This window comes from Camelus ferus, chromosome 27 (genome assembly GCF_009834535.1).
Source record: "Camelus ferus isolate YT-003-E chromosome 27, BCGSAC_Cfer_1.0, whole genome shotgun sequence".
NCBI classification, from domain to species: Eukaryota; Metazoa; Chordata; class Mammalia; order Artiodactyla; family Camelidae; genus Camelus; species Camelus ferus.
In genome coordinates, this window is record NC_045722.1 from 14705528 (window position 1) to 14728179 (window position 22652).

General features: G+C 39.2%; 1 protein-coding gene across 14 annotated transcripts in view; it reads right to left on the reverse strand.

Annotated features, from left to right (window-relative positions):
• The window catches only part of AKAP13 (A-kinase anchoring protein 13), a 293283-nt gene that overhangs the window by 146533 nt on the left and 124098 nt on the right, over positions 1 to 22652 (reverse strand). For all 14 annotated transcript variants that reach the window (XM_032469408.1, XM_032469415.1, XM_032469409.1 and 11 more), the window contains exon 5: positions 20076 to 20259. In XM_032469408.1, coding sequence (XP_032325299.1) covers positions 20076 to 20259 — 184 coding nt within the window. The remainder of the gene's footprint in view (positions 1 to 20075; positions 20260 to 22652) is intronic.

Here is a 22652-nt window from a genome sequence, read left to right on the forward strand (position 1 = left end):
CAAATGAAAACCTGGCCTAACATTCTGGGGTCATGTTATATAAAAAACTACACATCTCCAAACACCAGGATCACGAAGCACAGACAGACACGCACAAGGCGGGAACGAAGGAGCTGAGACTGACAAGGCATTACAAACTGACTTCCCAACACAGAAGATGCAGGCTCAGCTCACTACCTGCCCCCTTCCCCTAAAAACACACGCCCACAGCCTGTCCTTTCCTCCTCGTTAAGAGCTATAATTTCGGTTGCATCAGTGTTCAGTGTCTGTGCTATCATGTGTCTAGAGCTGCTGTCCACAGCCGATCCAAGTAACGAACTACAATTACTTCTCCTTTCTTTGTATAATTTATTACTTTCTGTTGAATTAAATGGGTTTTTCTAATTACTTTCCTTTTTCTGATTACTCCTAACTACAATCTTGTTTTTATGGTCTTGTTTCACAATGTGATATTCGAAGACCACTCAATGAAACATTTACTGAACACCTATTACACAGTAGGCACTGTGCTAGATGCCAGGGCTACAGGGATAAATATGATACCTTTCTCAAGGATAAATGTACAAACACAGTTTAAAGTCAAACATGAATCAGACAGCCACAGTTTGGCTTACTGGTGTTACTGTCACCTCCATGGAAACAAAAAGCAGGAAAGAATCTAATAGGAGTTTTACCCTTATGAATGTGGCATTTTATGCACTAAATATACCATATTTTATCAAAATTATAATGCTATACACCTTGTAAAAGTAACATTTTTTGTACTACCAAGAAAAAACCTTGTGAATTAAATTATGACACAAGCTGGAATATGTACATCTGAAAAGAGGTAACACAGACTATAAATACTGTCAACTACCCCCCTGAATACTGGTAGGGGTAAAACAATTCAAACGAACAAACAATCCAACATCACCTGCTTAATGTGAACATTCTCCAGGGCTCCCTGAGCATGCAACAAATAGACCGTAGATATAAGTGAAAAATGCAGCTCAGAGGCTTTAGACAGACTTTAACAAAAAACACCCAAGACACTAGCTTTCAAACTTCTAAGTAGCTGAACAGTTTCAAACAAAACCATATGCAGAAACAGAGTTGCTTCAGTGATGGAACAGCAGGCCCAGTCCCACTCCAACCACCTTCCCTCCTAGGTGGGCTATGAGGCCCATACCTGGAATCCAAGGAGTAATTAAATGTTCTGCAATTCCCAAAGTACAGACTTCTTTATGGACAGCTACCACATTTCCCATTTTAAAGTCATTTTCCTTGCTTAGTCTCCTTCACACTTGTGGACTAACTACTCAGCATTCTCCTGATTAGAAGCCCTCTGTGTGTCTAGTTAGTAATCAAGTTGTTCCTTGGCCTTGTATTTTTGCTCTGGAGAAGAATATGCCTGGGTATCTAAAACTTACCTTAGAAATACACACGAAGATTTTATGTACTCAAATCAAGTCTGGCAGGACAGAAAGGCACATTCACAAATGAACTAGAAATTCTGGTTATCTCAGTTGGTGAATTAAGAGGCACCAGAGCCTCAGCTGAGTGAAAGGCAGATTTGTAGATGGAGTACAGAGGCTGCAGGAAGGTTTACAGAGATCTCCACTACCTTTCCCTTTTCATCCCAATGAGGACAGCACCGCGCTGAAGAAAGGAGAAGGTATTTTTACTACCAATTGTGACAGTGTGCATTATTTCATTACTATGACACCAGATGGTACTGGGGTCTCTTAGAATTTCTTAGATTGTTACATTCAACTAGATCTCAGAACAGGCTTCAAGATATAAAGAGCTGAGATCATGATTACTGGAAACTTTCAATCATCCTGTTAATAAGGTAATTTTCAACCATTCATGGCACCCTGAATTTTATCTAGAGTGTCCAGCATGACTCCAAGGGCAGTCTTCCTTTTCTGAGCTCTGAAAGACTTGTTGCTCTGCACCATAACCTCCTCTTCACTCATCTGTCACCCCTGTGGAGGACAGGACCAGGACTACACACTTGCCGACTTGCTGGGTCTCACTACCCTGTTCCATCTCCTGACACACTGTAGGTACTCAAATACTTGCTGGGATTTCACTCCAGGACAGCAGAGTAGGGATATCCCTCTGTTATCCTCAAGATGTTTACAAATGGTTTGAAATCACTAAGAACTCACTCTATATGAAGGGAAAGATAACCTAAAGAAGTAAATCTAGTAAGACCCAATGGAGTGGCAGTGATGGCTTAAAAGGTAAAGTTGGCAAAGGAGATTAAAAATCCATGACAACTGAATTCAGTGTATGATAAAGACCAGGAGGAAAAATCATGGCTTGAAAGGATATTTTCAACAGCTAGTGAAAAGTGAATATAAACTATATATTAGAAAATCATATTATGTTAATGTTGTATTACTGATTTTGATAACTGTACTGTTGTAAGAATATGCTGAAATATTTAGGAATAAAGGGGCAACTTTACTCTCAAAAGAGCTCAGTAAAATTCTATCCATCCATCCATCTACACACATACAAACACACACAAAGCAAATACAACAAAATGTTAACAATTGGTGAATTTAGATACACAGCAGCTCACTGTATTATTCTTGCACCTTGTCTGAGTTTAGAATTTTTCAAAAAATGTTAAAACATTAATTTTAAAAAGGCAGAGGTATTAATTCTTTGACTATTCTACGATTAGTATTTAGCGAATATGTTGCGATTACTTAAGGCAGGGAAGAAACTAATATTAGAGTACCCACTAAGAGACAGGCCATACACCACGTAATTTAATCTTCATATGAATTTTTCAAAGAAGTACTACCCCTAGTTCAAAGGAGGAGAAATTTAGACTCAGAAATATTAACTCATTTGCTCTGCATATAACACAACAGATTTTGATAAACCTGGCCTCAAACGTTACCATTTCCAAAAAAGTGAGAATTTAGACTAGACATGTAACCTCTTTGAGTATGCATCATGATCTGAAAAAAAGATAGTAAGAGTCCCTTTAAAAGCTGCTGTGGTGATTAGAGGGAACAGGAAACAAAGTATCTAATAATGCCTGGCACCCTGGCGGCAGTCAGGGAACACTGGTGCTCGCCTTACTAGCACACAGCACACACATAATGGAGTAATGCACTTGGATCTACGTGGGACTGACTCCCAAAGCCTGTGCTCCCCCACCATTGAATGCTGCACTGCTTCAGGTGGAAAGGGCTGGTCTTTACAGGAACGCCTCAACAGGTGCCACAGCAGGAAGCGTCTCGGGTCATGTGAAGTCAGCAGGGAGCAAACAGGTCTTTAGGGGAACCATTTCTTCACAAATTAAAAGAACATTCACCCCAGGCAGAACATTTTCCAACACACAAGCCTTCTCTGATGAGAAGTTCTAAAGCCTATCCTCTGCTGGCTGAGTCACTCACAGAATGAGCAGATCAACCACAGTCCTTCTCAGGTGTCTGATGAGATTCTGACAGCATTCAGGACAAGCGGCACAGTCCACAACTCTCATTACCTGACTATCTGCAAAATGAGCACAAGCTACCCACATGAAGGACAACATCAACTTGCATGTTTATTCCTTCAGTTTTTCTCAAAAATGACACCCCAAAGTGTTGGCTACATTTTTCACAAAACTGACACTAACTAGCACCTACCTTTTTTCCTAAGGGGAAAAAATATCCCACTTGTCATAACAAATCATCGCAAATTCATCTCATTATGTTGTATTTAGACTTCCCTAGAGGCTAATCCCTGGGCAATATGATGGGAAAAGCACGAGAACTGAGGTCTGAGCAGAATCTTGTTTATACCACGGTCTGATCTAAGACAAATTATGCTTCTATGAGAGTCTTTTCATCTATTTAAAAAAGAATTAGGAATAATATTAGCTCTCTTACAAAACTGTTGCAAGGATTAAAAGATACATGGATAGAGATATCATTGCTATATACATGGTTAGTAAGTACTCATTAAATTTTAGGTCCTATTTCCTTCCACAAGCTGGGGGTACAACCATAACCACCCTCTTTTAGTGCTAAGTTTAATTATGTAATAATGTTATCAAATATTGAGCAATGTGTTTATATATCACATGTATCACCTCATTTATTCTTAACTATCTTGTGAGGGAAGATATTACCCCAATTTGCAGATGAGGAAACTGAAACTGAGTCAGAATTTGGGCTGACATTCTAAACCGCCCCACAAAACTATCTCTACTGTCTATTTTGCACTAGAAAATGCAGACCAATAAAACAAATGAAATATTCTTAATACACGTATTTTGGGTGATTAAGTTCTGGAGATTTAAGTTCTAGATTACTGTGCATTATGGACATGGTTACAGTTTGTGGTCCATGCCGTCCATGGTCATTTTTCTCTCTTCCCTTCCACCCTCAGGGGCTACCTGGGCCCTCTTACTCCATGGTTCCATGACTTCTGGAATACCTCACTCCTCTAACAGCCAAAGTTCTGTATTTTCTAGTTTAACCTTATTGCACTGCTTTCAAGATTCTGTAAAACCATTTTCAATATCCTACCATATTAATTATACATACATCAATATCTATCATACCAATACTTACAGGGTAAATAAAAATTAAAGTCAAGTTTATACTAGACAGACATCTAAATATTTACTGATGTGATCAAGGTACCTAGTTGTTGATTCTTCTTTTTTAATCAGATTTAAGCCACCAACCTGACTCACCAAGTAACTCTCGGGAATTAATCTTCAGACACGATGCTAAGCACTAAATTTTCCCACTAAAGCAAAGTTCTTCATCTTACCTGCGTTTTAGAATTACCTGGAGAGCTTTAAAAATTCCTGATGTCCAGACCGTACCTCTCACCGATTAAATAAAAAATCTCTAGAGGTGGCCCTAGGCATCAATATTTTTTTTTAAAGGTTCCCAGGAGACTAATGTGTAATTAGAATCCCCATGTGATTCTAATGTGCGGCCAAGGTTGTAAAACACCACATTAAAGTAACCTACAGGTGCCGATTCATTTAAAAAAGAAAAGTAGAGCTAAGGCTGGCAAGATGACAATGAATACTGGAGCTGTTCATTTATCCTTTGACCTAATTATGTAATCCCCTGGAATTTACCCTATAGAAATGATTTATAAGACGTGAAAAAACAACAGGCGAAAAAATGAGGCTCACTGCAGCATTCGCTTAGTTAATTTCTGGGGTTTTTTTTTTTTAAGGTTAAAATTAACATCAAACATTAAATGATTTAAATACTTGTGATAAACAGAATATTTTAGAGGGCCTCAAAAATAATTATACAGACCCAAGAAATAGATAAAGAGTATGATAAAGTGAAAATATCAAAATACAAAATGGAATATCAGCTGCAAGTATTTAAGAAAGTCCAAGCAGTGTGGGAGGTTAATATCTGATAATGAAATAAACCTGTCTTAACAGTGGTGGCATTATGAATAAGTTATGTGTAACTTAATTGTTTAAAAAATACTAATTCTTCCCTCCCTGTTACCTTCCTACCTTCTGGCCTAAGTCAGAAGGCAGGCAGCTTACTGCAGGTGTCCCCAAGAGCTGCTTCAAGGGAACATGGAAAAATAAATCACGACACAGAAGTCTGAGCCTGGACTCTGAAACAGTTATACTTAATTCATCCCCAGAACACCGGGCACTTCAAACAGACCCTCAGCTAAGAAACAACCCAGACTGACCAATCTCTACTCACCCTGTAAGGTACTCTCTCTTTCTCAGCCCTGTCGCTCCCCAGATGACTTAGGTCAGCTCAGTGATACACAGAGATTTCTGTTTAAGTACTTCTTGGTTTTACACTTAGTATAAAGCTAGGCTGATCTCTCACAGGATCCTTTGCCTATTCCATGAGTTATTGTCTTGGTAACTACTTATCTCCTCTGCCTGCAAAGTGCCTGGTGTTACTTAACGAGAGGGAGAGACACAGACACGTGGAAATTATTTGGAAACGGAGGACATTGTCACTGTTGACAGAAGTCAAATTCTAAATTGGGGAAAGAGACAGAAATACTTACAAAATAGTCTGAAACTTGAAAAAAATAGAACTGTTTAAAGTAATTTCAGACTAATGAACAGAACCCAGATCAGTAAGAAAAGTCCAATATCCAAGCACCAGAAGAGAGAGAACACATCTTAAAAACGTTAAAGAGTTTCCTTAGCTTTCTCACAAAGCAAATACACAAAGCAAAATCAAATAGCAATCTTATATGCTTACCAAATTAAACAACTAATCACAAAAGAGGGACAGGAATGCTCATCCATTTTTTTAAACTTTATTTGAAACTCAATATAATGGAAAGATTAAGAGCTAAATATGAATCTCAAACTCTAATAGAATGGTAAGCATTAAAATCAGTTGATTTAACAGGTTCCAATGGTGAAGATTCCATTTTCTATAGATAAGCTATTTGTCCTACTTACAGAAACCGGTAACTTTAATCACAATGAAGTCATAATTCTGTAAACCAGCTTTTCCAGCTCAAGAAAAAAAGAGAATTTTTGTTCATTAGTCTGGGCAGGATTCTTATCTTCAGGCATGAAGTTCACCTGACTTTGTATCAGGTTACTGTAATTAAAATTTAAGAAAAGAGCCCATACTTAACAAGTCTAAACTTATGGTTACCAGGGGGGAAGGGGGTGGGAGGGGATAAATTGGGAGTTAGAGATTTGCAGATACTGACTGGTATGTGTAAAATGGATAAACAAGTTTATACTGTATAGCACAGGGAACTATAATTGGTATCATATAGTAACCTATAATGAAAAAGAATATGCAAATGAATATATGTATGTATATGTATGACTGAAACATTATGCTGTACACCAGAAATTGACACATTGTAAAATGACTATACTTCAATAAAAATAATTTTTAAAGAACCTATTAATAATAATAATAATAATAATAATAATAATAATAATAAAAAAAGAAGTCTATAGGCTTCTAATGATCTTGTGTATTTTTATAAATCCCACTGCCCTTATTCAGCACTCTTCATAATTCACTGGTGAAATGCATTAATCTTATTTAGAAGCAGTTAGACAAGTGTAATAGGTCAAAATAAAGGCACACTGTCTCTTTCACAGAATACATGTGACTTTTTTCAGGTCTCTCTCCTCTAATTTGCCACTTCTGCAGAAACACATAATACTGATCTACTATTCCTAATTACAGCGTAAGATAAGTAAAGTCACGTGTCCCACAAAAAATTCCCAAACTATTTATGAAGAACTAGATTTTTTAAAAAATTTCCAATTTGTCATAGAAGCAAAAAATCTAAAAATTATTAGGAAAAAATAAAATTTACAAGACACAAAGTTTAAGCTCAAAGATTTAACAGGTCCAACAGAATAAAATTACTCTGTCAAATTACTATAAAAGTTTCTAAACACATACTCTCATTATGCTTAACATGAACCAGTGACAAAGAGTTGGCAGATCAGCCCTGATCCAGGACCTGCCTCATTCTGAACAGCAATGTGTTAACAACAAAGATCCCACCAGACTGCCAGGAACCACTTTTTACGTCCTTAACATCTACAGACCCTGGGGAGACAGGCCATGGGCAGCAGAAAGAAAAGTCATGGCATAGACAGCAACATGGAATGTGGTACCAGCTACAGATCCACTAGACCGATTTCCGTTTCTCCCAAGGCATACTTCACACAGGCCTGGAAAAGTTGGAAACTAACTCAATAATATTCAAGGGGATTTTAAAAGTTCAGTCTCAAACAGGGTTTACTATTACTATTATTTTCAGAAAATCAAAAGCATGCAAAAATCTACTTTAACGGTTACGTCAAAAAGAGCTTCTGTAATTTACTGACATGATTTCCTTGAATCAAATGTGCAATGCCAGAAACTAATTACAGTGCATAATAAATATAATACAGCTGACCCTTGAACAACTTGAGTTTGAACTGCATGACTGCATTTATACACAGGTATTTTTTAATAAATACATACAGTAAATACTACATGGTCTGTGGTCGGTTGAGTCTGTGGATGTGGAACCGTGGTCACTGAGGGCCAACTATGGGACTTAAGCATCTGCAAATTTTGCTATCAGTGGTGGGTCCTGGAACAAATCCCCTGCGGATTCTGAGGGATGACCGTACCCTGTAAAGCAGTACCCAGTCTTTCAGAGCTCTTTCATTATAAATATCATTTGTAATATTCCAAGTATAAGGCTGATGTTCTGTGTATAGATGGAGAACAAAGTTCAGGTAAACCAATCAAGGTTTCACAGAATAAAGGGCTGAATGAGGACTAAAAGAGAAATTCTTTTATTAATTCCAAGCAATTTATTCTCAGGTAATTTAGTATAGTAACTTATGTGGATTAATGAACTGAAAGAAAAGCTAAATGCAAATTATTTTATTAGATTGCCTTAAAAAAAAAGATACTATTCTACTGGACACTCATACCTTAACCAATAAAATCATTTTCATATTAGCAATATTCTCTAAAATGGTATGCATATACAAAGATCCCAGAAGATATTCACAGCATAAATATACAGAGAATTTTAACTTACTCTGTAAAAGCTTAAAAAGAAAATCTAAGTCCTATTAAATAGGAGGGAACTGGATTATACATGAGGCAATTACAAAAATGCTACTTCTCAATATATGAAAATGTATTGAGCTCTGTATAAATACTTTGATTTTCAAACATTCGTGTATATATATATATTTTTTTCTGTTACCAAATAAAATGTTTCCAAAAGTCTGTTGAAAAGATAACACGACAGATGGTATGCCATTGTATTACAAATGTGTTCTACCTGGAATCTGCTCTTCTCTGTACGTTCTTAAGCTCTTATCTCAGGATATCTTAAAAAACCACGTTTTCAGAAAATGAATGGTCTAGGTCATACATTTTTTTCCATTTATTCATTCAAACATTCAACAAATATTCAAGCAGTAACTATCATGTTCCTAGGTATGAAGAATATATTGATGAATAAATAAGACAGCCAAGGTTCCTACCATAATGGAGCTTACAGTATAGAGGGGCATGATTATAGTTAGAGACAAGTGTTTTAAAGAAAACAAAACAAGGTGCTTATGGCAGAAATTTCCTTTGAGTGGAGATAGTGGCTTCTGCAGACAGGAGTCTGGAAAATCTCTGAGGAGTCATGACAACTGATCTGACTCATATGAAAGAGCCAGGATGCAGAGTTACTAGGACAGACTATCAGGCAAAGGATACAGCAAGTGCAAAGATCCTGAGGTTAGCAAAAGAAAGCAACGGGAATGAGGAAAATGTCATGAAATGAGATGAGAGCTGTATGGGGTTCAGATATCATGAAGCTCTGCTAATCATGTAGGAACTATGATTTTATTCTGAGTAGGGTGAGAATATATTCAAAAGAGGAAGGCAAAGAGGGAAAAAAAAATGAAACTATCAATATTAACTATCAATGGTACCAGACAAATATAATTGACTTTTAATCCTCACAGTAACTTTGAGGCAGGGGCCGGTGTATTTCCATTTTTCATATGAGGAAACTGAAGCTTAAGGAATAATTTGCCCCAGTTCACACCTAGTAAGTGCCAAGGCCAGACTCTGTACCAGACCTAATTCCAAAACTTCTGTACCTCTCTACACAATCCAGTCATACACTCTCACAGCTTCAAACTGCGACTGCATTCAAATTATGCAAACTGTAAGTCTGGTACAATATTTATCAGAAGCTAATCTATACTAGGTTTTCTGTTATATATTTTGTAGGATCCACAGCAAGTTTTCAACTGTGGAAAAACACAGATTAAGAGGCCATTCCCCAGAGACAAGGTTACAGCATCCCAATAAGTATATTCATGGCCGGCCCCAAAACGGAAGGTTCATGTATGTGGTACAACAAAATCCATTAAGGTCAGAGTTAATTTCAACCAATTTCCCAGCATCCCATCTGTTATGCAACTGTCAACAACCAATCAACCTCTGTCTTCTAACCTTGTCCAGCATGTTGCAACTCAAGAAAAAGGCTCAGTTTCATGTTAACATACACGGAAAACCCTGTCAAATCAACTCAAGAGAAAAATACTTCTCCAGTACTAACAACACTAGTCATTCAGAGGGAAGTTCAAAGATAGGTCTTGTTGAGATACAGCAAAAAGCCAGATCAAATGGCAGAGAATAAACAGTGCATCAGTTTGGAAGCTGATACTCACTTATAGCTGCCCGAACACCACGAACATTGCAAGCCCATCCTATTCAGGTCCTGGCTTTAAAAGCAGAGAAAAACAGCCAGGTCAGCCCTCCCAAAAGGCATGTTTTGCTGAGTCTACTTTGGACAGGAAGTGCAGCACCTAGTTCCTTATTTGAGGGTTACTGCAATATCTTCTATGAAACCACATCACCCTAACAGTGCCAAACCTCAAGAAGTCCTACAAAATCAACCATAACTCCACGGAGATGGAGTGGGAGAGGCTAATGCCAGAAAAAGGAGAGGGAGGGGGAAAGGGGAGAGGAGGTGAAGGAGGGACGGAGCACGGGGGGGGGGGGGGGGGAACAGTGATCCACCTTAAAATGAATAGGAGGTGGTTGTAGGGAGCTCATTGCTAGACTAGTTATGCACTCACACACGTGCAGATTCACTAGAAATTTTAACACCCATACTCTGAGTTTCTGTCTTCCCTCCTTCCGTTTTTGACTGAATACTGCTACTCTGCTCTTAACAACCAGAACGGGAACAGTGCAAAGGAAAGAGGGCACATAATTTGAGCAACTGCTGGGTATCAGCAATTTGTTGTAAATTCTGTTGTTAAATAATACAAAACAAGTTTTATATGGTAATGGTAAGAACACGAGCTGGAAAGCCAGAACAACTTGGTTTGTTTCCCTTTTTTCTTTTCTTTTCTTTTTTTTTTCTTTTTTTTTTTTTTTTTGACATTACCGCCTGTGTGATCTTGGGCTAGTTACTTAAATTTCTCTGCAGCTCAGTTTCTTCATCTGTAAAGTGGAAGTGCTAGGTTTACTGTGAGAACAAATGAACTCAAATGTAAAGTGTGATCAGCACAGCATCTGGCTCTCCCAAAGTGCTCAATAAACTGCCACTATATGGGGTACTAGGGCTGGTATAATTCTAATGAGCAAAACAGAGGCAGTTTCTGAGTATTCGAGGGTTAAAAAGAAAAACAAAAAGCACAAGGACCTTGCTTGTGGGGTAACTGTCAGGCAACCTTCCCTGTCACCCTACCACTATTTACTCCCAAGGGCCCTAAGAAGAAAATGGGGCTCTAATTCCCTGCTGTTTCAAGGGACAGTGTTGCAGTTGCAGGGTGAGTTTGACCAGGAAAAAATGTGTCAGAAATGGGATGGTGGTGCAGAGATGCCATATTCAGAGAAAGCTGAGTGATCATCTTATTTCCAATGAATCTTCATTCCTACACTTCAAATAAAGGGATATGCTACATTTCTAAGAACTTGACAAGCATGTTCTCATTTAGTCCTATCAGGCCTATGAGGTATATGCTATCATTTCCCATTTTATGGATGAGAAACTGAGGCTCATGGATGATTAACAGGGATGCACTCAAGTTCAGCTTTGCCATCTTTAATAACAAATAGTTGAAAGCCTACTGAACATGTATGTGATCAACGATCAATTAACTGCAGAGTTTACTATCATATCAGTGAAGCAACATCACCAATACAATAGTGTCAAAAAAAAAAAAGGAAATAATTCTGTTAGCGTTCTCTACATAAAGTACAAATGTCCTTATGTGCTTTTGATGCAGCAATTCTAATGGCCAGTTAAAGCACAAATGTGTATTTACTATAAAATGCTACAATAATCAATGACTGAAAACTGTTAATGTTATGAATAGAAGAGTTTTCAAATGATTAAACTAGTAGAGAAACAGCCTAACAGATGATATGGATATTAAGAGAGAGTGCACTGGCTAGATAACTGTACAAGGACCATTTTATCTTTTTTGAGCCACAAATGTTTATAAAAATCTAAATGATGCAAAGAACTACAGATATTAGATTATATAAAAATTAATTCTGATTAACTTTTATTAACTATCATTTATAACACTAAATAAACATTCACTAGAATTATTTTTTTTAATTGTATATATCTCATTCCATTTAGGTCATGTGTCTTTGGAGGAAAAATTCTGTATTTGTAATTCACAATTCAAAATCCCATTTGTATCTCTATTTTGTAAATCAATCACGGCTTATAAGAAAAAAATTAAAAGCAGAATGTCAACACTGCCACCTCCAAATTTTACAAGAAGGAAAAATGGCCAAAATCATGTATAACAATTATGACAAATCATCTTCAATCCAGATATAAATGTATGAAGAAATGATTTAGGAAAAAAATGAGGTGCTCCAAATATGTTATGATTTTTTGCTAATTAAATGTCAAAACAACGGACTTTACTAAAAATACTTCGAGAATACAACTATATACAGCCGGGCCTCAGTATCGGCGGGGGATTGGTTTCAGGAGCCCTCAGGTATACCAAAATCTGCAGATGCTCAAGTCCTTTAAATACAATGGCACAGTATGTAGGTATTAGTGTATATGGACACTAAACATTTGAACAAAGCTTTGTCAAAAATGATTGTTTTACAATGCTGAACAACTTCAGCGGCTAAAGCTCTTCCAAGATTCACTAAACCAAGAATCCTAAGCACAAAATTCCTCTTAGAAAACATATTCTGGAAGAACGTTCCTAATTTACCATTTTCTACAGCCCACCTAGTTAGAGCTACAGAGATGCCAGGAGAAAATGAGTATGCCGCTTAGTGAATCAAGAGTGATCTCGGAGCTGGTAATGCTGAGAAATTATCGTTCTTCCACCATAAGGTCTAATGTTTAAAACGAAACTATTAAATTTTAATAAAGATATAGAATTATATCTTATACTATTTCATATTTATTCTCATATGACACAATTTCACTCTACACTGGTGATACTCAGCTTTGGCCAAGACTGATTTTAGCCAAAATGTTTATTCAATATTCTTTATCTTTTTTTCCTTGCTTAAAAATCATTTTTATTTCTGTTAATAATAAACACAGGTAAAATTTTCAAATCATTCTTTTATTGATATGCCTTTAAGAAAACTTCAAAATTGACCAAATAAAAATAATGTTTTTATTAGTTACTAAAGGTCTGTGTTTTTTAGAGGGTAGGTGACAACTGATCCTTCCCTCACACGGGCCCATCAAGTCCTACACTCCAGGTTCATGTTCTCCTCGCTCTACAGTGAAATCAAACATTTTCAAAATCACATGCTGCTGCTAGAGAGTTTGTTACCACAGGTTAAGCTGTATAACTTCGTAACTCTTTGAAGAAAACCTCTGAGGCCTAAATGCTACACACCAAGAACACAGCACACATACAGTAGGGAGAGACAAGAGGGTACAGAAGTAAACACAAGACATACAGAATAGCTTTATTATTCCAACCAACTTCCAGTACCCATCCAACATCTTAGATGGTCCAAGGCAGTGTCAAAGTCCATTAAGTTTTGGATTTGCAACCTGGTTCAAATTACTGTGCCATTACCAGCTAAGGTGATCACCTTGTGAAATGAGGATAATATGCCCACTTTAGTAGCCTGTGTGACTGAGAAAAGTTACCTACCCACTGCGAGTCTCCTGTTTCTCATCACTTATGGATGATACCTAGTCTGCCTATTTCACCAGGTCGTTAAAACCAAGTGAGATTTGTGCAAATACTTTGTTAAAATCTATGGGCCCTATGGCCCTATGGGAAAGTTTCCTATGTAGTCATAAAATCAGCGAAATGATAGTGCACTGATCACTGAAACTCACATTCCAGTTGGTTGATCTGCCCAGACTGTCTTTTTTGGTCATATTTATCTAGTTCTCTGTGAATTAAAGCTAGCAGAAAGGTTGGGAGAGTTGTAGTGAAGCAGACTAATTTTGAATCCAGGGTCTACCTCTTGAGGCGATGTGATCTTAGGTGATTTCACTCACCCTCCCCAAGCCTCAGTGCCATGTTTGTGACATGGGAAGAATGAAGAGTCTGGGAGAGGACAGAATATATGAGAATTTATACAAAATGCCGAACACAAATACAACAAATGCTAACTAGTGTAATTCTTATATAAATACAAACATTATCCTCAGAAAGTGCATTCTGCAAATTTCCACAGGGTTGCCAGATAGGGCAATCCTGAGATTACTAGTCGAATGGATTTTTAAAAACTATAAAATGTCAAAAGTCTTAAAATGCTTCGGCTGGAAATTTACAAAAGGAAGGGAGGGAGGAAGGAGTCATTGGAAATCAGATCTATGAACCACTGTAATTAAATTAGTTTGGTTAAAAATCTGACAATGGTTCCAAACAGGCCTCCTCACAAAATTCTGTCAAAAGAATTTAAAAATAATCTAAAAACAAACTTGTGAATAATGACAACTTACTAATAACTATATGGCTTCGGGTAATATATTTAGTCTCTTTGGGTCTCTTTTCTCATCTGCAGAAGAATACTGACTGTATTAACTACATCTCAGGTGTTTGCTGAGCGGTTTTAAGTAAGAACACATGTAAAGCACCAATGTAGCAGGTATTCAAAATTCAGTAACTGTTACTGCCTATCCCTCTTTTCTAGTTTCCACTCAGTTCTACCACCTTATCTTTATCAAAAGACAAAGACTCAGATCACACAGTGAGAAGGGAGGACAGATGGATGGATAAATGGATGGATGAAGGGATAGACAGATGAGCAGATGGATGGATAGATGAATGAGACTAAGGCCAGAGAAATGTAAAATTAAAAAAAAATTTTTTTTGCTCTATTATTTTGAAGGTAAATTTGTACATTTGTTTCATCCTTTCCCCTCTTAAGCAAAAGCTCCAAACTTGTTTTGCACCCAATGGGCTACTGAGGACCCACTTGTCAAGGACTTGAAGAGGACTCAGAAAAGGCAGTCACTACGTTAACAGAACATCTTGCTCAATAGGACTCAGCTCCATTGTGAAATACGTACACCTGAGTACCAGTTACTCTACCACCTGACCCCAAACCCAGGTTTCAAGTGCAAATGGGACAAAATAAGGCCTTAGGAACAACAGACACAAACTCTCAGAGAGGGGCCAACACTGCATGCTACAATGAGAAACCACTGATGGAGCACCCCGTGTCTGCCAGGCTGGGTCTGTGCTCTGCGTGTGCACATGTGTTGTCCCAGCCTGGGCCGATCATTCCTGGACTCTGAGCCTGAGTCTGGCTTGTAGCCTTGTGATGTTGGGCAACTCACCTCTCTGGCCTCAGTTTCCTCAATTATAAAATACGGATAATAATACCTACCCTGCCCCTCACTAAGCTGTCGGGAGAATCAAAATGTAAAAAGACAGCCTAAGTGTAACCAAACATAATTTTAAAACCATACGATGGGCAATATAAATGTAAAGTTACTTTAGTAAGGATCTTTTTCTCCTCAGGAAAGAACAGGCTAGGACTACATGCAAAGCCTACTACCCTTTCCTTATTAAGTGCTGCTCATCCAGTAGTTCAGGGGCCTTTGCCCCCATCAAATTTTTGTAGCAGAAGAACATGGGCCTCAGAACTCCAAGAACGGAGTGTACTGGCAGCTCTATCATATCGATAAAGCCTTGGGCTAGTTACTTTAATTCTCTGAGCCTGCATATTCTACCTGTAAAACACAGAGAATACCTGTTTCACTAGGTTGTAATAGTGTTTCAATGAAATATTACCTGTAATGTACCAACCAGGATTTCTAGTGCACCGTCGGCATTCAATAAATAAAGATTTGTTGAATTGATACTGAAAATGAGATAAAGTACGAGGACAAATACTTTTAAACTCACTCTGAGGGCAAATAAAATACTTTAGCACTTTTATGTCCACACTCCAGAGTGGAAATTCGTCAAAGAAATACTCTTCCTGTAAGGGAGGCAGCACTGTAAACGCCTCCCACCAACCCAGAGGCATCGGCGTCACAGCACGTATCAGGAAGTTAAACCAAGCCTGTAAAGCATTATGTATTACGCCAGGGAATAATTTCAAACTCTTATCAAATAGGTACCTTCAAATGCTCCTGAAGATATGAACAGATTTTGGCCAACTTTCCTTAGTGTGTGGGAAAACTGATACAGGTCTAGAAGGAAAGGAAAATTAAGAAAAGGACAGTAATAGGTAACATTTATGCCAGTCACGGTGTCCTGCCCTTCTTCCATTGAGATGTTATGCATTCTTCCATTCATATCCCAAAGCATCCCATTGAAGACAGTCCTCTCATTCTTCCCATGTCACAAACATGGCACTGAGGCTTGGGGAGGGTGAGTGAAATCACCTAAGATCACATCGCCTCAAGAGGTAGACCCTGGATTCAAAATTAGTCTGCTTCACAACTCTCCCAACCTTTCTGCTAGCTTTAATTCACAGAGAACTAGATAAATACGACCAAAAAAGACAGTCTGGGCAGATCAACCAACTGGAATGTGAGTTTCAGTGATCAGTGCACTATCATTTCGCTGATTTTATGACTACATAGGAAACTTTCCCATAGGGCCATAGGGCCCATAGATTTTAACAAAGTATTTGCACAAATCTCACTTGGTTTTAACGACCTGGTGAAATAGGCAGACTAGGTATCATCCATAAGTGATGAGAAACAGGAGACTCGCAGTGGGTAGGTAACTTTTCTCAGTCACACAGGCTACTAAAGTGGGAGGCTTAGATTTAATTAAGCTTTTTGTCCCTAAGCAATTCCACTGTACTACCCTGTCTCTCTTTAAGCTGAAATATATATAACCCCTATATTTGCTCCAAGAAATAACCATAAACTGTGTGACAAATAAACTCTGATTTTTCACATTTCACAGCTTTTAGTTATCATTCTAGGAGGCAGATATTACTATCCTTTTTAAAAAATCAAATGAAGAAACTGAAGCTTAGAAAGTTAATGTGGCCAAAGTACTACAGTTAAAAATGGTGGAACCAAAATGCAAACTTAGGTTTGACTCCAAGGTTTGCACACTTAGCCATTACCTGAAACTGCCTCTCAGTCTCAGTTCTAATGAATGAGCCAGGGCCCAAGATTCCCTGTTTGTCATATGTGAGTGAGATGTCGGAGAGCACCTGGCTCTAACATTCTCTCATTAGGAGACTCCAAAGCAGCACTCATCTCATGCCGTCACTTGCTAGCATTCGCTAAACTAAGAGCCTGGAGACGTGGGTTCTCTCTCTACTCTGTCCATCACTAATTAAGGGACCTTACACAGCGTGTTCAACCAACTCTTCTTCAAAAAGGGAAGTTGACTGCATCTACCTTCAAGCAGAAGTAGGTGCAGGTATTCTCCAGGGGTAAGATTTCTCAAGAAAGACTGGTAGGTAACATTCTGATTAAGGTGAATTTTCACTTCAGATGCATCCATATTCATAACATAAGATCAAAGCATAAGCTAAAGCAAAACAACAGTGAGTCAACAAAATCTCCCTCTTCCCTGTCACTGAACTAAGTGAAAGTTAACAGGTTACAGAAAAGGGAAACTGCCAAAACTGTGCTGAACATAGTTCCCTAAAGACATGGGTCTTATTTAGAGAATCCGTCCACCTCTAAGCACAGCTGAGTCAATTTTCACTTAGAAATGGCTCACTTCAGCAGAGTGGATTTTCTAAATAAGCTTTAGGCACACAAACACAAACAGAACTTGGACCCTAATCAGCACGATGCCATCCCTTTTCCTCCTCAAAAAAAATAGCAAATAACTAAAACAACAAATTTATTTTGGGAGAGGTATAGAAGGAGTTAAATAAGCTTGATTTTTCAGTTACGGCTGGACTCTACACAGTAAACGTGAACTGTATATAGTCATATTTCAATTTCATATTAACTGAAGAGAGAGGATAAGAGACAGGCCTATATGGAAACACTCAATTTGAAAGAGGGCAGGGGTAAGAACGCCCACGTCTAACGATTTTAGTGAACTATTAGAAATATACCATCATCCAGTGGAGCACATCTTAACTTTCTACAAATGTCTCTGTGGATTTCACAAAACAAACTCTTCACTGAGAAACACAGGTGCATAAACTTTTACCTGTAATTTCAAAGGATGTGGACCGCATGAAGTCTACTCTTGGGGCCCTTGAATCCAAGGAGTGGAAGGCACTCTAGACGGCCTCTTAGGAGATGCGACGTCTATTTCTGGCCCGGCCACCTTGTCGCTCTAATCTAGTCACTTTGCCTCTCTGGATCTCAGTTTCCTCATCTGTTAAAGATGATCTTTCCTGACTCTTCAGGGTTGAAATTCTAACAAAGTTTACTGATACTACAGTAAGAGTGAGGGATTTAGTAAAATCACCTCCTTATCATTTTTTAAATTGTTACTCATTACTCAGAGCACTTTTTCTAGGTTGCAGAGCAGTAACAGCCAGGAGAATCTAAGCTCTGGACTAGGTCTACAGCAAGGCACTCCTATTCCCCTCCTGCAGTCCTCTGTTAGAAAACCTCAAGTTGGCTTTCCCTTACTTACTTCCCTCCAAAAGGGGAGAGGTGGCTTTCCCACATGTACAGCGGTAGCACTATGAAGCAAGCCAAAAAATCTTCTCCAAGAACAAACACACTCCAGTTTCCTTAAAGCTGTGCTGCAATAAGTCTTGTGACATCCTCGCCCCACGTAGAATGAGGCTGTTGTAATCACTCTATTTCCCCATCTGGATGGCAGTCCTTAACCAACTCTGCTTCCCAGCAAAATCTCTGAGCTCTAAGACTGAATAGAGAGAAATTGCATTGAACTTCACAATAGTTATACCGAGTTGTTTCCACTTCTGGGACAAGGCCTGTCTTCCTAAGGCCATGAGGAGAACGAGCAGAAGGAATCCAGTCACTGGCCAGATGGGAAGTAGGAAGGAATGGAACATATCACTCTCTGGAATACTGTCATAGGAGAGCTCAAGTATCCAAAGCTCATCTGAGATGAGGTGTGACCTCCTACCGGCACTGTATCTGTACCACTCATCAGAGAGCTTTCTGCAAAGAACCTTCTGTCTGGCTTGACTGGGAAAGTTAGAGCAGGTAAAGAAAAACACACAAAAAACCTTATTTATATAACAGTCAGTAGCATTATGTTCTGAGATCTCTTCTTGGCCCTTCTAGATTACCCCCACACACAGCTTAAAATGGTAAAAAAATAAAATGCAACTAAATTAAGTCTAACGTGGCAAAATATCTGAGAATTTGGGAATATATAAGGTTCCTTCAATTGCTAAAAACATAAATCCAATGGGATTTACTCTTGTTTAGCCAATGTGGTAGAAAAGATGATCATGACCATAACCAGTAAAAATCATATTAAACAAGAGAAACTGTACTTGAAATTGTCTACCTTTCATAAATATTGCAATGAAAAGTGTTAGCTGTTTTAATGCATTTATTTGTTTATACAAGAAAATAGAACTCTTTAAATGTTTTGACTAACAACCTTCCTTCAATCTAAAGAGTCAGAATGTATAACAATTGAACCCACAAACACACAGACAGGATTTCCTACTGCACGTTTCCAGGACAACTCAGTGGCTTTTTACCGCTACTCATATGAAGACATCACTGCTCTCAATTTTATTTATAAAAATTACACTCAAACCAAAACTCTGTGGTTCAGCATACTTTCCATACACAATTACTACATTAAAGTATTTGTTTCTAGTTAACTTTTTAGTCTTGGAGACATACCGAAAAAAAAAAAAAAAAGAAAGAAAAACGTTTCCTCTTGCACTAAACCGGGAAAAGCTGGATACCATGGTAATGGAGTGCTACCCCTCAGACCAGACTTACTCTGAGTTTTCAGTAAAATGTTAAGAGGCAAGAAGCAGTGAAGGCAGGGAGACAGAGGAGAGAAAAAACGGTGACATGACTTACGTGTGTCACTCTCAGACAATGCAGTGGTTAGCAGGAGCAGGCTGACAAAGCCCCAGGAAAGGCAAGGCGCAGGGCTGAGGTTTCAGTTCCTGGCAAGCGCCCACTGGGAAGCCAAGTGGGCAGGGCTTCTATGAACGAGGGGTGGGGCTGGCGCTGAGAGAAGGGAAATGGGGAGAAGGAGCACTTACTCGGTTAGAAGCTGGTGCAGCTTGTGATAACCTCGCTCCAAGGCCAAGCTCACAGGTGTCGCTCCTTCCTGGTTGTGGATGCTCAGAGCTCCGCGGCCACCTGGCTTCTGCAACAGGAACCATGTCAACCGCAGCAGTCCCAGCCGCACAGCAAAGTGCATCAATGTTTCCCTGGGGCCGCCATCTGTGGATGGGGAAGAAAATGGAAACAACTGAAGAGAATGTGAAGACACGAAGCAAGCAAACAGAAAGATGAGTCAGGTAGACACCAACGCTGCCAAGGACCTAGGGTCCTACAGTTAAGCCACCACATACAACATGAACAATTTTACTGCGGCAAAGTAGAATCAGCTCTCAACTAAAGACAAAACAAAGCTAGAAAAAAGTATGAGAAGCAAAATCTCCAACAGGAGCCTGTTCTACAAAAGAGTCAAGCCATTTCTTATTCTGATTGAATGCATCTGTTCAACCAATTTATACAGGCAGATTTGTAAGGGTGACTCCACACATATGTTCTTTCCCTTAATAAAGAAAGAAATAGAAGTGAGTGCAGCCTCCACATGGGGATCCAAGGGGAATAGTTGTCGGGGCTTAGATGGGTGTATCATCAAGGATATAATTACTTTAAAAAAAATTTTTAAAAAACAACACCCAGACAGGAGTCGGTTAGTTAAACACTAAAAACAGGTTCTGCTTGTTAAGTACACACAGCTCTTTTTATTCCCCCACATTAAGGGCAAATCAAATGGCTGGCACTGTCAGCTTATTTTTGTTGGTTTAATGAAAGAAAGAAATGCATCTCCAGGTGTAAAACAAAAGACTAACTCCAAGAGGATATGCTAACAACTTCAGAAAGAAAAACGTGTGCCTGGGCCTAGTTCACCCGATGGGAAGGCCCCTTCCTGGTGTAGTGAGTCACTCTGAAAGTGGCAGAATGTCGAAGGGCTTTGGCGTCAGACAAAGCTGGGTTCATATTGGCATTTACCACCTGTGTGACTGAGCATCATCCATCTCACCTCTCTGAGCTCACTCTCTTCATCCCTGGGGTGGGGTACCATCCCCTCACCCCTAGGGCTGCAGTAACAAATAAGAGGGAGTGGATGAGATGCTAGTCTGCTGCTTGGCTGTAGCAGGTACTCACTGAATGAGTGCCAGGCTCCTTCCCTCCCATGCTCTTTTCTCTGTCCCTCCCAACTTCCAGCTGCATCCTGGGTTCACCAGCAACTCTCTCTCTCTGCCTCAGGCGTCCTCTTGTGCCCAGCCTGCAATGTCGGGAGCTACAGGCCCTGCAGGGCTGCGGTGCACAGCCCATAAGGCTGGGCCTTACTCAGCCCCAGGGAGCAGTACTTGGAGTCTGGAATGGTGCCCTGGAGTTGTGCCTGCCTTCATCCCCTCAGCTGAGCTAACATCTCTCATTCTCCACAGCTTCCCACAGGTCTCAACTCCTTCACTGAGCGTACGCAGACTTCCTGGACGGACCCCAGTGTTTCCTCCTTACACTCAAGTCTCCGGTGCTTCTGTATGTGAACAGCACAATAAGAATGAACACATCTTTGAACCTGAGTTTTTACACTGAACCGCACTGTCTTCTAATGTCATGTGTGCCTTAGTCTGGTCTCCCTACTGCCAAGGTAAATTTCCTTGCAAGCAAAAGCCATCGTTCATATTTCATACTTTCCCTACAGAACTCTGCACACTACTAATTCAGGGTTTATATGGTGTTCAGCAGAGGCACAAGGCTAGAAAGAAATCAACACTGCCAAAGAAGCCACTGCCGATGCAGGTACAAATTTTAATTATCAACACCTCAGGGGAGGTAGCCAGGCCAGACTAAAGGACAGAAAGAACCTTCAGCAAAGATCAAATATCACCATCTGACTTGTGCCTTACAGTTGTTCACACTCTGTCATCCTTATCAAATACAAAAAAGCTAATGAGGCACTGCCCAGGAACTGTGTGATTTTTTTTTTTTTTGAGACTGGTTAATTCCAGCCTTACTAAGCAACACCTCCTTAAAGTAGTTTTCTCTACACCCCCACCATTTCTCGCCCCTTATTTGCTCTGAGTCAGCTCAGCCTTTAAGAGTAGTGTTCCAACAAGGCCATGCACCTGCTCAAAGCTGGCACCCCAATTCCAGCAGCTATGGGCTCCCGAATCTCACCTTAAGGTCCTCGCAGCAGGTGCCACATTTGCTTTTAGGTCACCCCCTCTCTGCCATCAACAGATAATAAGAAAAGCAATACCAGGTGAAGGCCTGCTAAGTGCCAGGCCTGGGCTAAGTGGTTTCTACTTTTTTTCATCCTTTTTCACAATAACCCATGAGGTCCTGTTATCCTCATTTTGCGGATGAATTCAGGTTAATACCTTGCCCACAGCAAAAATTATCAAGATTTGAAAATTCTTCTATCTTGAATTTAGAAACCACACCTTCCTCTCTTTTTGTAAGAACTTCAAGCAATCATGCACGCGATCTAATGTTGTAGTTTAAAAAGCACCTTTTCATTATGTTTTCCTCCAAAAATAATTTTATTACCTTCCATACCTTCCATTTGTCTCTTATTCCCTCTGTCCTAGTTT